Source organism: Pezoporus flaviventris, unplaced genomic scaffold (assembly GCF_033815535.1).
Source record: "Pezoporus flaviventris isolate CSIRO_AGI_PZ_B2104156 unplaced genomic scaffold, CSIRO_AGI_Pfla_v1 ptg000013l, whole genome shotgun sequence".
Classification (NCBI taxonomy): Eukaryota; Metazoa; Chordata; class Aves; order Psittaciformes; family Psittacidae; genus Pezoporus; species Pezoporus flaviventris.
Window position 1 is genome coordinate 42029656 of NW_026892561.1, and position 21486 is coordinate 42051141.

The window sequence follows — 21486 nt, forward strand, 5'->3', positions numbered from 1 at the left end:
CCCTTCTGCCTTATCTTTCCTTGTTGACCTTCAGGTTTTCCATCTATGTCAGGCATACAGTGGAGGTGTGTCATTCCCTTCCTTAGCTCCTTCCTATTCCAAGAGCACCTAGCCCTCATCAGAATGCTGTAGTTGGTCCAGAGCTCCTGGGCCTCCCACGCTTGACGAAGAGGCCATGGATGCTGTGGATTGTCCCCACCCTGTCAGGAAGCCAGAACTGTGCTACTGTGGCTCATTCAGTGGATTAAAAAGATCGCAGACCCCCATGCTGACTGTAGCTGTTGGAAGGCTGTCTACACGAGGTATGCACATGGGTACACACATGTGCACATGTGCACTGCGCTGCCGCAGCACATGGCCTTCCTCACGGTTTGGCTCATCATCACCCTCCAGCCCCTGTGTGCCCCTGCCCACAGCCCCAGCATGTCACCCTGCCCCTGTCTTGGCTATCACCTAAAACCCAAGATGTTGCTCAGTTTAATAAACTTCCCTCCCAGTGCTCCTCAACACCCCTGGGCTATGGGAGCTGAAAAGCAGAAGGTCCTGACTGTGCTCTTCCTGCCTGCTTGCTCTTCATTTTATCCTTTTTTTTTCTTTTCCACTCTTTACCACCCTTTTTATGTTTTATTCTTTCCCTTCCCCTCTCCTCTCCTCTTTTTTCTTTTTTTTTTTCTTTTTTTTCTCTCTTTTTCTTTCTCCTCTTTTCTTTTTTCTTTTCTTTTTCTTTTCTTTTCTTTTCTTTTCTTTTCTTTTCTTTTCTTTTCTTTTCTTTTCTTTTCTTTTCTTTTCTTTTCTTTTCTTTTCTTTTCTTTTCTTTTCTTTTCTTTTCTTTTCTTTTCTTTTCTTTTTCTTTTCTTTTTTCTTTTCTTTTCTTTTTTCTTTTTTCTTTTCTTTTCTTCTTTTCTTTTCTTTTCTTTTCTTTTCTTCTTTTCTTTTCTTTTCTTCTTTTCTTTTCTTTTCTTTTTTTCTTTTCTTTCTCATTTTCCTTTCTCCTTTAATTTTCTTTTCTCTTTTCTTTTCTTTTCTTTTCTTTTCTTTTCTTTTCTTTTCTTTTTTTCTTCTTTCTCATTTTCCTTTCTCCTTTAATTTTCTTTTCTCTTTTCTTTTCTTTTCTTTTCTTTCTCATTTTCCTTTCTCCTTTAATTTTCTTTTCTCTTTTCTTTTCTTTTCTTTCTCATTTTCCTTTCTCCTTTAATTTTCTTTTCTCTTTTCTTCTTTTCTTTTCTTTTCTTTTCTTTTCTTTTCTTTTCTTTTCTTTTCTTTTCTTTTCTTTTCTTTTCTTTTCTTTTCTTTTCTTTTCTTTTCTTTTCTTTTCTTTTCTTTTTTCTCTTTTCTTTTCTTTTCTTTTCTTTTCTTTTTTTCTTTTCTTTCTTTTCTTTTCTTTTCTTTTCTTTTCTTTTCTTTTCTTTTCTTTTCTTTTCTTTTCTTTTCTTTTCTTTTCTTTTCTTTTTTTCTTTTCTTTTTCTTTTCCCTTTCCTTTTCTTTTTCTTTTTCTTTTTTTTTTCTTTATTTTCTTCTCTTTTTTAATTTTATTTTTCTTTATTTTATTTAATTTAATTTCATTTCATTTTTCTCTCTCCTTTTTTTCTCTCCCCCTATTCTTCCTTTCCCTCTTTTCTCTGTTTTCCTTCCTTCCTTTTTCCTTTTTTCCCCTTTTTTCCTTTTTTCTTTGTTTTTCCTTTTCTTTTTACCTTTAATCTTTTTTCCTTCTCCCCTCTTTCTCCCCCTTTTGTTTTCTTTCTATTTTCTTTTATTTATTTTTTCCCCGTTTTTTCCTTTTTCTGTTTTCCTATTTTTTTCCTTTGCCTTTTTCCTTCTCCCCCCCCCCCCCCCCCCCCCGCCATCTCCCTTTCATCTCCCTCCCCTCCCCATGTTCTCTCTACCCTTGACGGCAGTGGGGGACACCGGGGAGGCTCCCGCTCCCCACGACCCGCTCCCCGCGGCCGCGGCGCGGCCCTGCCGAGTCTCCGCCGCCCGGGCGGGGCATGAGCTCACGGCTGACGTCACGGGCGGCGAGGGCAGTATAAGCGGGCGCTGTCCGGTGCTGAAAACGACGGCGGCGGCGGGAGCGGCGGGAGCGGCGCTGGCAGGTAGGGGCTGCGCCGGGGGGCGGCCGGGAACCGCGGAACAGGCTGCCACCAGGGAGGGACCCACGGCAAAGAGAGAGCCTTAGCTAAAGCGCGAGCTACAGCAGAGAGGTGATGGGCTGTAGCTGGCGTTGGTGGTGAAACATATGTCTGCAAAATACAGACCTATAGTGAAAGATATATTCTGCATCTATACCTATATCATCTATATCTAATCTGTATCTATATCTATCTATATCTGTCTATGTCTATCTACATCTCTGTCTTTTATCTCTATCATCTACATCTACATCTATATATCATCTATATATCGTGGCCAAAGGCAGAAAGTATTGTGTTTCTGTCTGTGACTGCGTTCAGGAGTGCCAGCTTGCCAACATGGCATATCAGTCGCTTCAAAATACAGGCTAAGAGGTTCTCTGGATGCAAACACATCTGACAACTTTCCAGATGTATGCATAAAAAGACAGGCGGTATATACATTCAGAACTGCTTGGGAATTGTTTTTTTTCCCCTTTTCCTCACCATATTTTTATTTTTGTTAATGTTTTGAGTCCCTTGCAGACAGTAAAGGGTTGGATAGAATTAAAAACAAGGGAAATTTACTGCAATTGTGTTTGTTATTGATTGCAAAAGTGAGTGGAAGGAAGAATGTGTGATATATTTCTTTATTTTCCTTATGGAAAACTGCTATCAGATTCCCCCTTAGACTTTCAGGGCAGGGACTCATCCATAGGAAAAGTTATGAGTTTTCATCCCAATTTTTCACTGGAAACATTGCATTTACATCGGAGACGGCTGCTGAGAGAGATCATGAGAAAAAATTAGTGCTACCATGGAAACATCCCAGAAAGAAGATTTATTTTTTAGTCTGTTTTGAGGGAACTTCTGCCAGTCTGCATTGCCTTTGTACATGTCAGATTGTGAACTCGATTGCCTAATTTGTAAATAGGAACCTCTATATTTGTTGGCGAAAAGATGATTTTCCTGTTTGTTAGGTGCTAATGGAATAGCTATTAGCTATTAGGCTCCCTGTCTAGGCTAGCTTCACAATCATCTATCTGCAGACAAAACAGCCATTTTAATATATTCTCCTTTGAGAGGCACAGAAGAAAATGTTTAGTATAAATCCTAAGGATAGTAAAAAATATTACCTGTTTTGTTTAAATGGGATTAAAGTCTGAAAGACTGGGGAGGAGTCCTCTGACCCTAGGTAACGCGGTATATTTAATGACAAGGTTTTATGACCTGAACTCAAAGATTTTAAAAGAAATCATTCCCAGATCCATTTGACAAGGTTTTCAAGTATCATCTACTAATAAAAAAGAAGTGAAAATTGATTTAGAGACAAATGCACCCAAAATATGCAGAGGGTAGCCAATGCCCTTTTATTCCTGCTGCAGAAATGTCTCATTGAGCAATATCAGTTTCGTGTGGAACACTAAACTGAACTTTGCCCTGCTATGCACATTTTGATTCTAATGGGATGCTGATGGCTCTTACAAAGGCTCTAACAATACATGATTATGTGCAGGGAAGGAGGTTGAGTTCCTGGCGTCTGTAAGTGGGAGGTGCCTGACAGATAATTATTGAACAACTCTCCCTTCCCCCACCCCTTGGAAAGGACAGTTTCTCATACGCTAATCAAACTAACTCTGTTCATAACCAGTCTCTCTGACGGAAAAGAAAGTCTTAATTTCATTTACTTGCTGCAAGAAGTAGTGAAGTGTTTTCTTTCTTCAGGGAGATATAAATTTATGTATTGAACTAATGCCTTTTCTGTGACAGAAAATGAAGGAATGTCTTGGCTTTTTTTTCAGGGAAAACTCAGATCTGGAGGGTGGGACCTTCTAATTAGTTGTTTGGAACTAAGCCTTTGTAAAATCAATGCTCAAATGTACCGAGGCTTGAAGTCAGAAATGTTCAAGGAAATTGTTTGCTATTACAGCTGTTACCTTGTTCAGAAAAAAAAAACAAAACAAAAAACAACCCAAAAAACCCCAACCAACCAAAAAGCAGCTGTCTGAACTGGTACTGCTTTAACTATTTAGTTTAGTCATATTTAGTTAGGGTATTTAGTTAACTTTAGTTAAGTCATATTATGTTAGGAACAAAAACTGAGTGGAAAAATCTACAAGTGAACTGAAATGAGTGTATTCACACTCACTTTCTACTTGCAGCAGGGGGTAAATAGTGGTACGTGTAGCTCTTTCATGATAAACTGAACCACCTGCGGCTCAGCAAGATGCTTTTACCAAGCCAAAAACCAAACGAACCAAAATAGGTTAATTAATCAAAGTGGTTTCTTTCTTCATCATTTCTTTCTCATAATTCTACCTTATTAAAGCAACTGGATCAGAAAAGTATCTAACCATCAGTCTCACAGCCTGGTGTATCAGTGTCTGAGCATCTCCCAGGGAATGAGCGATGGCAGTGTTTCTCTACACTGGGTGAAGGGTGCTCAGCTCCCTGCAAGACTGGGCTTGTGCGGCTTTATCCTCATATGCAGCAGTGCTGTAATCTTAGTCAGAAGCATATTTTTCCCACTTCTGTTTCAGACTTTACTGCTTGCTGACTTAAGCTGGGCAGACTGACTAAACTTAGGCTTCTACTGATCTATTCTAACTGAATTTAGCCCACTTTTGCCAATGCTGATGTTTCTGCCTGTCTTGGGACCTGATTCAATGTCTGTTGAAATCAATGAATGAATGAAATCACCACTCAGAACCTACCTACTCAAGCTCATTTCCAAGATGGGTTTCAAAGGATTCAGTAGAATTATATTGTACCTTTAGGATAAATTATAGTGTGTCCTTCATATAAGGGATTATTACCCATAGGAAAAACGTTCAGCCATAGAGTCTTGTAATTAAAATTCAACTGTAATCCAAATAATATTTTTTTTTATGATCTATAGAAAAAGAAAGTAATGACACAGACAGGAATGAGAGAAATAAACTTGCAAGTTGTTTTATATGCCATGCTCTCCACTTCATTACATTAATTTTATTGCAGTATAGCATCATTCAGCTGTATTACCCAGGCATGAAATTACATGCCCTATGGAATAATCTCACAAAGTATTTCTATATGCAGTTTTAATAGTTTAAATATTAAAAATGGCATTTAAATATATGGATATACTGATTTTACCATTTGAGGTCTTCATTTTGATAATCAAAATGACATCTAGATTCCTCTATCGGCATTTCATGAGCTAAATAGGAATTACATTTTATTCTCTGGTGCTGCCGCTGGGAAATCAATGTTCATAAACTATTTTGAGTATAGAGATAAGAAATTTCTAGTATAGGAAACTGATAATTTCCAGTAACTGAGGAATCTTAGAAAAGACTCAGAAAACCTCATATTTCCCAAAATATACAGCTTCCATGTACAAGTTATATTAGATTTCAATAATTAATAAAAACATGTGTAGTACTGGTGGTATTCTTCATGATGAGTTTAAAATACCAATTTCTATTTTACTCTCTGTTTCCTAAGACTGTCTCCATATGTTAACTGCTTCTTTTTTCTTTTTTTTTTTTTTTCTTCTTCCTCTTTATTTCAAGGAAACATTTTAAACATGGCAGAAACTAAAACCTTCCAACTTGGAGAAACTCTTACCTTTTTCTTTGTCCTGATCTGCTGGGTTGATGCAGCTTCCTTCCAGCAGCATCAGCTGCTTCAGAAAGATCCAGACTATGTAATGAAAAACTTACAAAGGTTTCCAAATCCTGATATGATCAAGGCTTTGGAATACATAGAAGATCTTCGCAAGCAAACTAACAAAGGAGAAAGCAGCCCTGATTACAACTCTTATCAGAGCATCCCATACCTCCTGCAACAGAAAGAAAGCAAAGATCAAGTTCACCTACCAGATAATTTAAGGGATTCTTTGACTGAAGATGAGTCCCAGTGGGTTAAGGTTATGTTGGAAGCCTTGAGGCAAGCTGAGAAAGAGTCAAAAGTTGGCCCAAAGGAGAATAAGCTTTATGGTCCGAGTTCTGACAGCAATCTTCCAGCTGGAGGAACTGATGATTATGAGGCTTACAAGTGGCCTGAGAGATGGCAAAAATATCTCAAAATGCCACTTGGTCACTATGAAGACAGTTCAAGAGATAGTCCTTTCAAGCGTACTAATGAAATAGTGGAAGAGCAATACACACCCCAAAGCCTTGCTACGTTGGAGTCTGTGTTTCAGGAGTTGGGGAAGATGGCAGGACCTAGTAACCATAAGAAAGAAAGGTTGGATGAGGACCAGAAATTGTATGCAGATGATGAAGATGATGTATACAAAGTGAATAACATTGCCTATGAAGATGTGGTTGGAGGAGAAGATTGGAATCCCATAGAAGAAAAAGTGGAAAGTCAAACTCAGGAGGAGATAAAAGATAGCAAAGAGGAAATTGATAAACATGAAGAGGAGATTGACGATGAAATGAAAAGATCAGGGAAACTCAACTTCCTTGAGGATGAAATAAGAAGAGACAATAAAGGTCAAATGTCACAGGATGTTTCAAAACTAATGAATTATTACCTGAAGAGGCTGATGGGTGGTGCTGGGAATAGGAAATTAAGGACTGGAGGAGAACTTGAGGAAAAGAGAGCACCCACATTTTTGGATAAGCAACTTGATCCACAGTCTATAGCTCAGCTGATAGAAATCTCAAGGAATTTACAAATTCCTCCCGAGGATTTAATAGACATGTTGAAATCTGGAGAAAAAAAGCAGCTTCAGAGTGAAAGGTTGGAAGCTGAGCAGGAAGCAGAATTCCCAGAAGACCTCGACGAGATCACTGAAACCAATCTAGGACAGAGAGATATATTTAAACATAATGTAAACTCTAAAAATGGGTACATGAAGCAGCCTCTTAATCTTATTCCAGAAAATCTACCTGAAGACCTCAATGTTGAAGATATAGTCAGTCTTCTGGGAACTGACAATTTAGCTAATCAGAATCCCTCCTACTTCCTAAATCATCTTAATCAAGAAAATGATTTGCCAAGACTGTCTTACATTCCCCGAAGATTGAAAGGACACCCATTTCCTAAGGCTGCCTGGTTGAACGATTTGGAAAGGCAACAACTGGAGTATGAGAAACTGAATGAGAAGGATGAAGAGCTGGCCGATTACTTGGCAAAGGTGTTGGCAAAATATCCCGAAGTTATCAATATGAACCAGATGAAACGAGTCCCAGTTCCAGCTTCTGAGAGCAACCTGCAGAAAGACGATCAGCTGGACCAGGCCATCAGGGAGCACCTAAGTCAGCTGGGACCACAGGAGGCTGCGAAGTTGGCTTCACTCAGCAAAAGGCTTTCCATGGCCGGAGAAACTGATGACACCCAAAACAGGCAGTATCTTGATGAGGATATGCTAACAAAGGTGTTAGAGTATCTAAACCAGGAGAAATCAGAGCTTGAAAGTGATCACATTACTAAACGGGCAATGGAAAACATGTAATTGTTCCCCAAACATTATTTCTCTTCAATGTGTTGACTTCTATCCCAATTCAGTTGTGATTTATTCCCGCTCTCCCACTGAACAACCTATGGTAGACTACTTACCATTGAAAAGTCTGCATATCTTTCTCAGAGCTGTTATATTGTTTATTGATATACTTATATATGTTATAAATTATGGGGCAACCAACAAATTGCTTGAAGTGTTTTAAGAAACAATTTAATGAAATCAAGTAAACCTATAATATGTAAACAAAAGACCTTTACATTGTTAATAAAACACGATAAATGAAGAATGACAATTATAATTTGAAATTTTTAAGATTAATTGGATTATTTTGTTACTGTCTGTAGTGTCTTTTGTGGAGTATCAAATTAAAAAAATAAAGCATTATATATATAGTTTTATTTACAAGGCTTTTTCTATTCAGTGTTTTATTGTTGATGAATAAATTATTTCTGGACAATAGACTGTGTTTTCTTTGTGGCAGTTGATAAAGTCATACTAATGTGAAATGGAAACATATCTTTTTACTTCCACAGACAGCTCTTCCGGAGTTTAGTATTTTATTATAGAATAAGTTGGTAGCACACATTTGCTTTTCTGGGCTGTGAGAACACTGACTGGCATTATCTTTAAGGGCAGCGTGTACCTGAAAAGCTTGCTGAAGTCAACCAAGGCAGTAACTGCATTATCTTTCCAGAAAATTGGGCCCACATAATTGATAATATCACTTGGCAGTGGGAGGAAGATGATCTGTCCAGCTGAGACAGACTTTATGACAAAGCTCTAAATAAATAAAAAAATTGAACCTTTGTGTGTAGCAGCAACTCTGGGAAGCTCTGCAGGCAGGTTCCTCACTATCTCTTGTAAGGGCTACCACAAAGAAAGAGATGGGCTCCAGTGCAAGGCAAGCAGAGAACTCACCCTGTAGGTAACATCATGGTTTTTTGTCTAATAAAGTATTATTTCCAATGAAATGAAAAATTATTCCCAATGAAATATTATTTCCATTAAATTAATGTTACACCTATAAATAAATATACAAAGAACCATTATTATTCACTACATTACCTGGACACTTGAAATGTCTCTTGAGATGCTGTTAAAACCTGCAGTGGATGTTCTGGAAAAGCTCTGGCTCTTTTACGGAAGGAAATGTGCTTGTGTAACTCTGTGAGTCAGACATGGTTTTCACTAGGACAGCTCAGGCATAAGCATTTCCAGGATTATAGTTTAAAAGTGGTTTTCCCTGTGGTATTCTTCAGCAGCTCATCTCTGCTAAGTGGGGTGGGGATGATTTTTGGTGAGGCAATGTCTGATGAAGCGAAGTACAAAGGATGCATAAATAAGATTTCATCTTCAGTGTCACTATAACCCTGAGCAATTGCGGATGATAAGAGTTCAGTCAGAGCTTCAGTTTCCTGTTATTTGGATGAGTCAAAACATTCAATATGATACTGAAAAGATACCATAGTGAAATTCACTTCTGTACTTTAATGGAGGACAAATCTGTTGCCATTCGAGATGCGCTTGCCTGTGACACTGCAAACTTGGAATCACTGCAAACTTTGAATCACTGCATTTTATTCAAAACCAAACTGTGCTTGAAACAAATAATATATTTTAGCACCTTGATTCCTAATACTGTTATTCTCCTTGATCTTAATACTGTTTTTTTCAATCCTCATAGTCCAGAAAATTTGGACAAAACAGTAACATTTAATTACATAATACATGGAACTATGGAAAAGTAATAAAAAAAAAGAATACTGAGACATAAATGAATGTTTTCGGTTCTCAGTGCACAGCTTTGTAATTCCATATTTGCTTTCCAAGGTCATAATTTACAGGAGACTTCCGTTCTGCCCTTATTCACATACACACACACAGAGTTTCAATAGATGCAAACAGTGGTCACAAACATGCTATGCAAAACACTTAATAAACAATAACATGATACCAGACTAAATGATTTAAAGGATCTTTAGCAGGACTAAAGCAGGACTGCAGACAATAATCTCTCCCTGATTCTTGCACAGACCCTGAAACAGCACATTTCTCCTGCCTCAGACAGCTCAAAGCATGAGCAGGATACCAAGGTGGTTCTCAATGTGCTTCCTTGCGTTTCCTTTTTGTAGCAGTATCCTTAAAGCACATGTATGTATGTGTGCTCTCTGCCCCCAAGTCTGGGTGGATAGTCAAGCCACACACCAAAGCTCATGCCTCATGGCTAAAACAGATACAAATTTGTCTATTGTTTTTTTTCACAGTGAAAATTAAAATTGCAAATTGCATTTTTTCCCCTTTTACTGCCCTCCCTTCTTTCAATGGTGATATACAGAGGCGCGTTAAAAAGGAAGTTTTCCATGTCCCCCCACAGGAGTTGCTGAGCTGCAGGCTCAGAGGAGCATCACCCTCGCCCCAGTGATGCAGGGCTGAGCAACACGTGTTATGGCAGCTGGGAGGCAGCCATACCTCCTCCCAGCAGCACACCGCAGTGCTGAGGAAATGGAGATGAAAATGCTTTGAAGTGCCACCCTTCAATTCCGCTTTGTCCTAAAATCGTGCTCAGATGGCTCTCAGCACAACCCAGCCAGCCCCAACATGGGTCTTCGCATTGCTCTGTGATTCTCCTCTTTCCCATGAGCTGATACCGGTGGCAACATCATTCCTCTAACGCCACCAGAAGTCCCCAGACATGAGGGCCTTCCTAAGGGATTTGGCTCTGCATGTATTTGATGTCCTCTTCAAGTGGAAAATAAAACTATCAGGCAGTGGGATTTTTGGTTTAAAGGGTCTTGTTTTATTCAAAAGTTAATGTAAAATGTTGCCTATGTCAAAGCAATGTTTTACAGCAGGTATGTGAATGTAGCTTGCTATTATTATTCCTTGTTCTCACCAATAAGCAGAGGCTGATGGGGAATGTAAAGCTCAAGGGCAGCCTTGGCTGTAGTGACCATGATGTGGTGGAGTTCAAGATCTTTAGGGTAGTGAGGAGGGCATTTAGCAAGCTTTCTACCCTGGACTTCAGGAGAGCAGACTTAGGCTTCTTGAGGGATCTTCTTGGCAAAGTTCCATGGGATAAAGCCCTGGAAGGAAGAAGGGCCCGAGAAAACTGGTTAATATTCAAGGATCTCCTCCTCCAAGCTCAGGAGGGATGCATCCCAGAAAAGAGGAAGTTAGTCAAAAACACCAGGAGGTCTGCATCAATGGACAAGGAGCTCCTGGAAAAACTCAAACACAAAAAGGAAGCTTACAGAGAGTGGAAACAAAAACAGGTAGCCTGGGAGGAATACAGAGAAATAATCCGAGCAGCCAGGGATCAGGTTAGAAAAGCTAAATTTCTCCTAGATAGTAGAACTAAAACCAACCAGAGACATCAAGAGCAAAAAGAAAAACTTCTATAGGTATGTTAGGAAAATGTGGGCCCTCTCCAGAAGGTAATGGGAGACCTGGTTACCTGGGACATGGAGAAGGCTAAGGTGGTCAATGGCTTTTTTGCCTCAGTCTTCACCAGCAGGAGCTCCAGCCACACTGCCCACATAGAAGGCAAAGGCAGGGATTGGAAGAATGAAGAACCACTTGCTGTAGGAGAAGATCAGGTTTGGGATCATCTAAGGAACCTGGAGGTGCACAAATCCATGGGACCTGACAAGATGCATCTGCGGGTCCTGAGGGAACTAGCAGACAAAGTAGCTGAGCCGCTGTCCATTGTATCTGAGAAGTCATGGCAGTCTGGTGACATTCCCACTGACTGGAAAAGGGGAAACATAAGCCCCCATTTTTAAAAAGGGAGAAAAGGAAGGCCTGAGGAACTATAGGACAGTCTTACCTCTGTGCCCACCACATTGTATAACAGAACAACTGGAAATTTTAGGCTGATTTCACGCTAAAAAGAGACATCAATACCTTTTCCTCTTCTAGCTACAGAAAGTGGGCTGCAAATCACCCTGTGAAGTTCTTCATTTCTAATAAATGAATCTCAAACTCAATTTCAAAATTAAATTAAACCAGCACGTATTGAATAGGCAGCACCCTCTTGGTGGGTATAGCTGCCTCTTGCTATGTAATCAAAGCTGTTGCAGTAGAGCAGATAGATATACCTAAATATGCAAGACAGCATTATCAAAATGTACACTATAACAGGAGATCTGCTCCATTAAACCACACCAGAGCGGATCCCTGCATAGAGGCTGTGTAGTGCTTAATTGTTCTTAATAACCACAGACGCTTCTGCTATCATTTGTCTGTGTTTTATGTTTTCCTTATGAGTATAGTGGGACAAACAGTCATGTTGTTAATAATGCACACAGAATACATAATCCATAACAGATACACTATCAAGTTTATTATTATAATTATATGAAGAATAAAGTGACTGCCCTGCAATTTTTACTCAGGCAAAGTAAGGAGCAGATTTTAAATTCCTCTATTGTGCCACCATTTGACAGCATCCCAGATGCAGCTGGTTTGTACTCTGTTTATCAACGTCTTTTTTCCAGCAAAGGAAAATGTTTCTGCTCACATCTCCCTCTTAAAACCTGCAGTAAGCTTTATCGTGTCCTCATACTTAAGGTCTTCCCCAACAAGCACATTGAACACAAATCTGGTCTGAATGTAACAGGCTGCTGAACACCTTTCTAAAGACCCGAGGGATTTCTTCTTTCTACATACACCAGAATTCATTGTATTGGTATCTATAAGAGTTAACATTTGGGGCTGCTATTTTTTTCATTAATTCACATGCTACAGTGAGCGTTTTGTTTGCATCTTGATCTCGATGGCTCCATCATTTTGTCAGCTGGGGCTCGTAAATGAGAGCATTTGTTGATTCAAAAATTAATGTCACCACATTACCTCACCTGAAGAAATTAGATTGCTGCAATTATTTTTTCTAAAGGGGCATTTCCACATTGCAATGGAAGGGGTCTGTGTTGCATATAATGTGACAGTCGTTAGCATTGCTCAAAGCACTTTACAAGATAACATGTTTTTCAGTGTAAGCTATCTATGATTTTCTGAACATGGCAAAGGGCAAGCTGAGGCTGGAACTTGGGCATCCTGAATCATGCTCTGCTTCACAGCTTTATCCTGCCATTCTTGCTGTTGCTAAGAAAACTGATGACTCAAACTTGCTTCTCAAAGGCAAAACTTACCCAGACCAATCTTCTACAGCTTCATGTCATAAGTAGCGTAATGGGAATGGAGCACCTCAGTGGATAACAGTTGTGTGCAGTGATGACTGCCACATGGGGACTGTGTTCCCTGGAGCATCCTTCACCTCCCTCCAAGATGCACACCGATCGGTGGCTATTTACTACAGGATGTATAAATTTATAGAGACACAGCTGGATGCCACCTGCACTTTACATGTGTTCAGCTACCCAAGCACCTCCAGAGAGGTTTATCCAAGCTACAAGGAACTCCAGTTAGTAGCAGCAGGCAGATGCAGCGCCTCTAGTACATAAAGTGAAAGCAGAAGCCCTGAATCAGAGCTGATTATCTGAAGAACCATGCTATTCCTGACTTTTGGATCATTCAACAACATTTGAGATTGTTAATAATTCATTTGCAGATGTTGTAGAACTCTAAATGAGGCTGATTAAATGCATTTGACGTTTCTCTTGAGAGAGGAACCACTCAGGAAACCACTCAGCATCTGCAAATGTCTTGGAATTAGCGTACTCAAAATTAAGGATTCACTTACAATGTTTTCACCTTGTAAAGAAAGAAAAAGTGACCTCTAATTCCAATGTAATGTACACTGGTGGATAACTACAGTGCAATGATTTTAAATTCACTGCAGCCATTCAGTAGCTCTGCTATGTAATGATTAGTGGTCCAACCCAGAGCTCTGCCTTCCCCTGCTAAGACAAAAACCTGCAGACAATGAGCCCATGCAGGTCCTACATGCCCAAGGGTGGAGAGCTAGAAAATGGTTGTTTGGCAGCTCCCCAGCTCCTACATTGCTGCTCTGTGATATGCTTCCCAAAAACCCTTCTGGTGGCTGCCTAAAAATAGAGCCCTGGCTTTACCTTGGCAGAAAAGCCAGCCTCTCGCACGGTGACTTGGTGGGAGTGCCACAATGCAGCCAAGTCCTTTGGATCAGAGGGGCAGGATCCAGGACAGGCTTTAAAGGGAATAATGAGCTTTATACCACCTTTGTGGCTCCCTGATTATGTCACCAAACTTGAGTCTGTTGAGATTTCAAGTGGCCGTTCCACTTTCTAAAACCACACTTCCTTTCATTGGATTTTTTCTTCAGCTCCAATTTTAAATCCCATTTATATTCACATTGTAAATCTGTTGCTCCTAAATGGAAAAAACCCCTCCCACACCCACTTTTATCTCTCCTTTTTAACTTAAGAGAACGTGTCAGATTGGATAAGATGCAACATACAATTTCTTCAAGGAATACATTTTCTACCATAGCTATGTGTTTTGGCTATATGTTTTGCCACTAATAAATGTTACAGCAGAGCAACAAACCACTTAGACACAACCCGTACTTGTACTCCCATATTATGTATGTAAGAGCCAGGCAAGAACACTATGTACAGACACAGAAAAGATAAAAATAAAGATAAATCATTGAAGGGGATAAACTCAGTATTCCTTGCTTTTCATTCATGTGCCATAACCAGGGGAGAGGTGTTAAATCCCTGAAAGTAAGTTTTGGGATGCAAATGTAACCTTGTAGGAAAACTGTTTTCTGCAAAGTTAAATTTACTCAGATCCAGTATATGATAAATTGATTTTCCTCTTACAAACGTGAATGCAACAAGGTGGAAACTTTGCATTGGTGACTACCATGCTAAGGGAGACTCAGAAAAAAATAAATCTTCTCCTGTATGAAAGTCTGCTGCTCCCATCGTATTCCACTAGTTAATTTAGACAACAGGAATGTTGTTACTGTACAAACTCACAAGTCCTTTACCCTCACCCACAGGCCTGGACTTTGCTTTACTAAAGCAGTAGTCAGGTTGAACTTTGCTTACCCATATTATTAGCTTTCTAATTTCTAGTTAAAACTGGCAGCCCCTCTGGCCACTTCCTCACCAGAATGCATGGTCTGAAACCACCACAGTCATGCAAACCACTAGGGGTGGCTGGGGCACAGTGGCCGCTTTTGTAAGGTTCTGTCTTCTGCATTCCTGAACCTCCCCTTCCCAACAAAGGAGTTGTTCCATCCAAGGGATCTGTAACTGCTGGGAAGAGCTCATGGATATTTTATTTTAGAAAAAAAAACACAAACAAAACCCTGTTGAAAATACCACAACTATGAACAATTAAAAATATTTATCAAATCCTCAATGTCTTTCTTACCTGTTACAAAAACACTGCTTTTGGCTTAATTTTATGTTGTTTCTCTTCTGCTCCTTTTAGAGTCAGTATATTGTGCAATGCTGATCCTAAACAAGAGTTCAAAGATGTGGGCAGGTTCCCAATTTGGCAACACCTTTTACATCAGTCTTGTTTATATCTGACACAATACAGGTGAATGCAATAACTTCACGTAATTCTGTACTGTATAGCACTATTTGTTTCCATGCCAGTAAATTTTATGATATCCCACATAACGAGGCCATATTTAAGCTGAAACTCATCCTAGAGAGAAGATGCAGGGGCAGGAACTGGAAATGTAGCCTCTGCCATGGACCAGTGTTCAATGCTGCCATCATTTAATATGTAGTTAAAAAGAACACTTTGCATGGAGAGCTGAGGAGCAAGTCTGATTTTCTTCAGCATTGTTTTGGCCATGAAGTTCCTTTAAGGTGAGTGTAATATACCCTCTGTGGAGCTGATCGCTGCTTCACGCATAGATGGCCATGTCAGACTCCAAACCTCTTGGCTCCAAACTAGGATGCTATTTGTAGATCCCCCTTAGCCCTCCCCACCTGCCTTCCAAACAGGCTGAAATATCAACTTAGAAAATACAAAACTCTGTTCAAGCATGAGGAAGACAACAGAGGGGATGTTAAGTAGTCTGGATGTTAAAAATATGCTAAGACAAATTGTGGCAGGCAGATCAAGTCCCCAAGGAACAAAGTTTTGAAAATAAACTTCCAAGAAAATTCTGAAGTGCAATCAATATAATCAATACTATGCTCAAACACCTTTCCCCATCTATCTGATCTACAGGTAGACTGCCAGAAAATCATATTAGCTTTATTTCATTAACCCTGCTAAAGGCAACATTTACATTTATAACTTAATACTGGATGCTCACTGAAGTGGTCTCCAAAGCCAGGTGATGAATGAGGCTGGGGAGGCCTCCCATTCCTATCACTTGGCTACCACTGCCTGCCACAGAGAAGATAAATGGTACCTGGCAGCCTGGTCATGCCACAGATTGGGGTGTCTGGGGGAAACTATACTGGTGACCACCTGCAGATCAGCAGGAATACCGAAGAGCCCAGTTTCCCTGGGCAACCTTAGGCTTTGGGGAGCCTTCTATCTTTGAGCTGACACCTCTGTGGTTACCTTCTGGGCTAACTCATTTATTAATCAGGTTGTGTGATTTCTTTTCCTTCCAGTTACCATCCTCCTGGCGCAGCTCAGTGCATGACTCAGTAAGCCTGGCTTAATCATCTTCATTATATATTCTGAGCCTATTTCATTGCAGATAAAGCTCTTGGTGACCAGCTCCTACAACTAAAATACCCAGAATGGAAATAAAAAAGTGGGACTTCACCTTTGGATTGCGGGTGTTTAAATTAACTCCTGTGCTACAGCACCTTTCCAAAGAAGCAGGCAAAAGGAGCAGCAGACTGTTTACAAATATATAAATTATACGACCTTTAAAAAATGCATACTTTACATATCAAACTGCAAAGATAACGTAGAATTTAGTTATCCTACACCAAGGCTGCTGGGACATTTGTATTTTCTTAAGAAAATTACTTTGCCTTATAGCTCACATTTGATATTGTACCCTTTTCTGCCTGCGCATTTCATTATCCAGTGCTCGATCTTCTCAATAGTCTAATGCTGTCGTTCTTAAGAAATTAAATTTTTAATGGTCGTCTTGATGAGCATGTGTTTTGTGGTATCTGAAAATAGATGTACTTTATTTCTAGACTGGATGCGTATTTTACCTATTGAGCTGTACATTTCGGTAGCTGCGGCTTCCTATCTGTTGAGATGAAAAAATAATTTAAACAGTCATTTGCCTGACAAGATGTGGTTATTTGTGCTCCTACATATCCTAAGTTGGATTTGTGGTTTGCCCTTTAACTCTACATCTTTCAAAACCCAAAGAATGAGGAGTGCATTCCTTTACCAATGCTTGGTGGGTAAGCACAGGAATTGTATTGCACATATATATCTGTATATACACACACGCACACACACATCTTATAGCAGATGCAATTGGAATATACAAAACAGCAGGTGTTTCAGTTAAGCTGTTGCTACAGATAGGGAAAGAAAAAAGAGAAAGGGAGCAAGCAAGCCCCTGTTTGACATTCATAGGCTAGGAGTGAGGTGTGAGGGGACCTGTTCTGCCACCAGATCTGACTTGGGCAGCTGGTGATGGGTTTGCAGCTTGACTTTCTCACAAGGAAGGCACTAGCCCTGGCTAATCAGGGCTTCCACTACTTATGCAGATTTCTGGTGAAAGAAACTATGGCCAGGGATGCTATTCACCTAAAAATACTTTGGCTGTCTAAAACTGAGCACCTCCATTAAAACAGCACGTCTTTCAAAGCTGCTATGCCTTTGCTGCTAAACTAAGAAAATGCTGAAAACTTTGGGCTTTGCTTTTCCTTATAAATAGGTGCCTTGTGTGGTGGGGTAACTTACTGCAGATCTGCTGCCTTCATTGAGCACAGACAGTTTGGCCATCTTGACGAATGTTTACATAAAGCCAAATTATCCCACAGATCTATTAGTGTTTCACTGTGTGAGAAATGCACGTGCACCCAGCACCTAGCTGAAGCATCAGTCCCTGCTCAGGACAGCTTGTTTCCTCTCTGTGCCCTAGTGAGCAGCAGGCAGTAGATGACTGACATGGCACAGGGACACAGCTGTGACAGGACCACCTCCTCGGACCCAAGAAAGAGGAGAGCTGAAGGGGAAAAGGCCTGAAGTCTCCAGGTGCGGCACTGTTCACCCTTTAAACCCACTAATGTACTCCACTGTTTATACACCTTGCCTAAACAGGTACAGCCCAACTCCCCAGTCTTCTGTGGGCCCTGTGCCCTTCCCACTGAACCCGTTGGGAGCTACCTCAGGACACACTCATTCAGTTACCTCTCCAACTGAAAAACCCCAAACCCTTCATTTCACACAACACAGATTTGCACACAGATCTTGTATAAAAATGAGGTACAAGGTGAAGATAAGAACCAGCTCAAGATGAAATGAAGTACATTCTCTGCTGAAAATTCCTTTTCAGTTCAGCTTCTGAGGGTTTTTCCCTTTCCAGGAATCTGCAGACTGCTTTACTTAATGAGGACTTCCATTTATTAGGAAAAACAGTATCTTGTTTCAAGAAAAGAAAAGATCATGCACTGCTTTTAACCTAGGAAGCAGAAAACAAAATCTTCTTTCTAGGTGCTTCTGTCACCGACAGCATCTGTAACAGGTTTTCTGCAATCCTTCTTATAAGGGAATTACTGAAGAATTACATATCATATAAATGTGTTGAGGCAGCATTAAAGCCCAATGCAACATATTCCACATCAGAAATAAAGTGTCCTTCCCGCCAGGAAAGTATTGTGATTACAGAAAAGCCTGACAGGGATCATCAATGATTACAGCATATAGCAGCTTTAGTTCTGTTCCCCAGAACAAACCAGCTTGCTTTCTTTGCCCGTGGTTTGAAATTTGATATAATTTTCTATTTTGCAATGCTGACAGTACAGTTCAGCTGACTTTTAAAGTTCATTTCCAGAGTAGACTTCAATTTAGCAAGTAATTTGCAGAGACTATCTCTCTGATTGCAGCATGTTTTTCTGTCCATTGCAGAAAGCACAAAGAGGAAGACAGACAGCGGCATTAGCGACCCCACATAATCTGTTCTAACACAAAATGCTATTGTAAGTGAATATATCAAAGTGCTGAGATGCCAATTAGCTACTTTCGTGCCAATTATTCTTTTATTTATAGGATAGTAATTCCTTAGACCTGAAATTGCAGTAGCTCTGATGTTAGCACCGAGTCATAGGGTAAATGAATCACAGAGCCGGATTACTGCGTCTGCAAAGAATGTTATGTTCTTGAGCCTAACCTGATGCTACAGCACTTGCAGGAGATCTATGTGTGTATATCTCTGTCAGATGAAGCAATTCCTGAGACTCTTTTTGGTGAAGCATTCTCCCTGCTCATAGGCCCAGAGGGCTGCTCATATGGGCAGCTAGAGCTTTGGGTCCACCAAAGGGGTACACATTCCTACCTTTCTCTGCTCTTCCTTGTGAGTGCCGGAGAGCCCTTTCAGTGAGTTCACCCCTTCCTGAGCACTTCAGCAGCTCCTCCAAGCCCAGAGGAGAATCCCACCTCACTGGGGCAGGCAACACAACAGTTTAGTGAGGCAAATGCCAAGTGTACCAACATTACCAGAGGGACCCTGATCTGGGAATGTACTGCGATTATCATTATCCATCTGTTCCTACTCTATCACACTCGTCCAGTTAGTGGTCGCTACTTTCCTGCCTGCCTTTAGGAAGCCAAGTCTATTAAACACAAATCTGTGTTATCTTTAAAGAGAGATGGCTGGAGGCTTTCCAAAAAAATCTGGAGGATTCTGTTCCATTATTTTCCTGGTGCCACCCAAGCTGAAACCAAACCCACTGGGTCGGCTTCCTGCAACAACACAGGAGCTTTCCTGGCCGTGCTCCCTGTGTCCCCAGGAACACAAGGTCTTCTTACCTTCAACCTGGCACCCCCAAATGCTGCTGCCCCCTTTCTGCATGGGCTTCCAGTGTATCCCATCTGCATTAGCCACTCCACCACCCATCTGGCCCTGCTGGCAGTTCGGAAATAGCATATGGGAGTCTGTGGGCTATGTCCACATAGGATCCACAACAGTCCAGGACAGAAACAGGTCCACTGCTGGTCAGCTTGAACAGACAGCGCTGCTATCCATGCTAACCTTAGAAAATGGTTAAGAGACCACAGACAAAGCAAGAGATGCTGCTTGGTGTATGCGGCAAACACAGAGGCAGAAACAGGCTGATCAGACCTTGGCTGTGTCATATAACACAACAAATAAAAAAAAAAATGGGATTATAACTACACCAGTTCAGTTTCTAGGAGCTGAAATACAAAAAATTACCCACACGTAGTCTGGCTAATCAGTTTCCAAATATTTCTGCAATGTCTAATGCAACTTCACAAGTTCGTAAGACAACTCACAAGTCCTTTTCTGGATGAGGTTCAGAGTATTTGCTTTTATTGTGAAAGTATTTTGAGTTTATTACATTCTGTTTTCATCCTTTGTAGAGCTGTAGCACAGTCCATTACCACTTGCTTAGCTGGGCTCTGCTAGTAAATACCTACAGAGAAATTTATGGTGAAAATCTGGTTGCACTAAGCTCAGCAGGAGTCCACCACCACCATTATTGTCTCTCAGGCTTTGTTCTGATCCTTAGAGACCATGTCTGTGAAGCAGATTCTGTCCCTAAGGCAAAGCTCTAAAGCTCTCTCCTGTTTCTAATCCCGTTTCTAAGCTTTTAAATCTTGTGTTAAAATCTGCCTTAACTGGGCACTAGGTTCCAAATCCCTTCCACAGATCTAGAAAAGATTTCATATGTTCTTACAGTCTAAATAGTAAAATCGCTCAAGATTCTGATAAAAACAACAAAGCTGTAACAGGATGTTTATAGCTGCCAAGTGGGAGTTTATGTGATGACACAGTCCCAGGACTTTCTCCTGGGAAGCCCTCTGTATGTAGGTGGGGACATACAGCTAAAGGAGGATCACTAGAAAGCAACAGAATTAAAAGCACCCAGCTTATGTTGTCACCTCCAGAGACTCCAGGCAGCCATTTCCATCTCCTGATATTGTCCAGCATGTGCAAAGGCAGGCCGGTGCTGTACCAGTCCTGATGAGATACTGGCCTCTGTTAGCAGCAGCAGTTGCCTCTGTACCATTAGTCATTCATGTGGGATGACTTGGGGAACTTAGGAGAGATGGCAGCATAGACTGTTCTTCAATTTCCCATTCTGTTATCATAGTTTGCTTGCCTGCCTGGAATCTCTCAGGCCTGCCCTTGAGAGCATTTTTCCTGTTGGGGTGATTTCTTTATGCAGGACTATCTGCCTTTCTCAGGCTGATGGTGCAAGTGGAAATGAAATTCTGTTCAAACAGATTCATTAAAAGAAGGTTAGTAAGGTTCATTGAAGTACAACTGGTTTGTGCCTTCCTTGCTGAAAGCAAAGAATTGTGCCACAAACAACAGAGCCAAAGGCCAGTTGTCTCTAGATGGGACATTCCTCCATCTATTCTGTCCTTAACAGCAGCTATCTGCTAGTAAATGGATGGCTTCTAGAAGCGTCTCTTGCTATACATTCACACACTCTTGCTTCTGTGGCAAGCAAGGCGTTTCAAACATGTACAGTGCAGTGCTGCTTTGTTTCAGGAAGGTGGGCTCACAGTGACTGCTCTCATCAGCACAGCACATCAGAAGGGCAACTTCATTTTTGATACACCAAAGCTGTGCAACGGCCAGGGATTATTTCATGGTCTTAAGGGAAAAACAGAAGTATTTCTGGCTTCCCTCCCCTAAGACTTTCAAAGCTGGTTTCCAGGAGTGCCTTCATTACTCACAGCCACCCTCCGAATTGCTCTGGTGATGGGTTTCCCGCCCCAGGACTCTGAGAGCTTTTGGGACTGCCTGTGGTACTTGGCCATGCATGATTGCTGTGACCAGTGTCTTCTTGTCCACACACCAACCTATTAGCAGGAACACTGAGTATGCTAACAGGAACA

General features: G+C 40.7%; 1 protein-coding gene across 3 annotated transcripts; it reads left to right on the forward strand.

Annotated features, from left to right (window-relative positions):
- Positions 1 to 1954: 1954 nt before the first annotated feature.
- Positions 1955 to 8019, forward strand: SCG2 (secretogranin II). Of its 3 annotated transcripts, none has more exons than XM_061453031.1 (2): positions 1955 to 2090; positions 5660 to 8019. In XM_061453031.1, exon 2 carries the CDS (start codon positions 5674 to 5676, stop codon positions 7549 to 7551), a length of 1878 nt encoding a protein of 625 aa, XP_061309015.1. In that variant the 5' UTR covers positions 1955 to 2090; positions 5660 to 5673; the 3' UTR covers positions 7552 to 8019. The 3 variants fall into 3 exon arrangements, with proteins under 3 accessions (XP_061309015.1, XP_061309013.1, XP_061309012.1); XM_061453029.1 differs by having other exon boundaries at positions 2062 to 2198; XM_061453028.1 differs by lacking the exon at positions 1955 to 2090 and adding an exon at positions 2108 to 2257.
- Positions 8020 to 21486: the final 13467 nt, after the last annotated feature.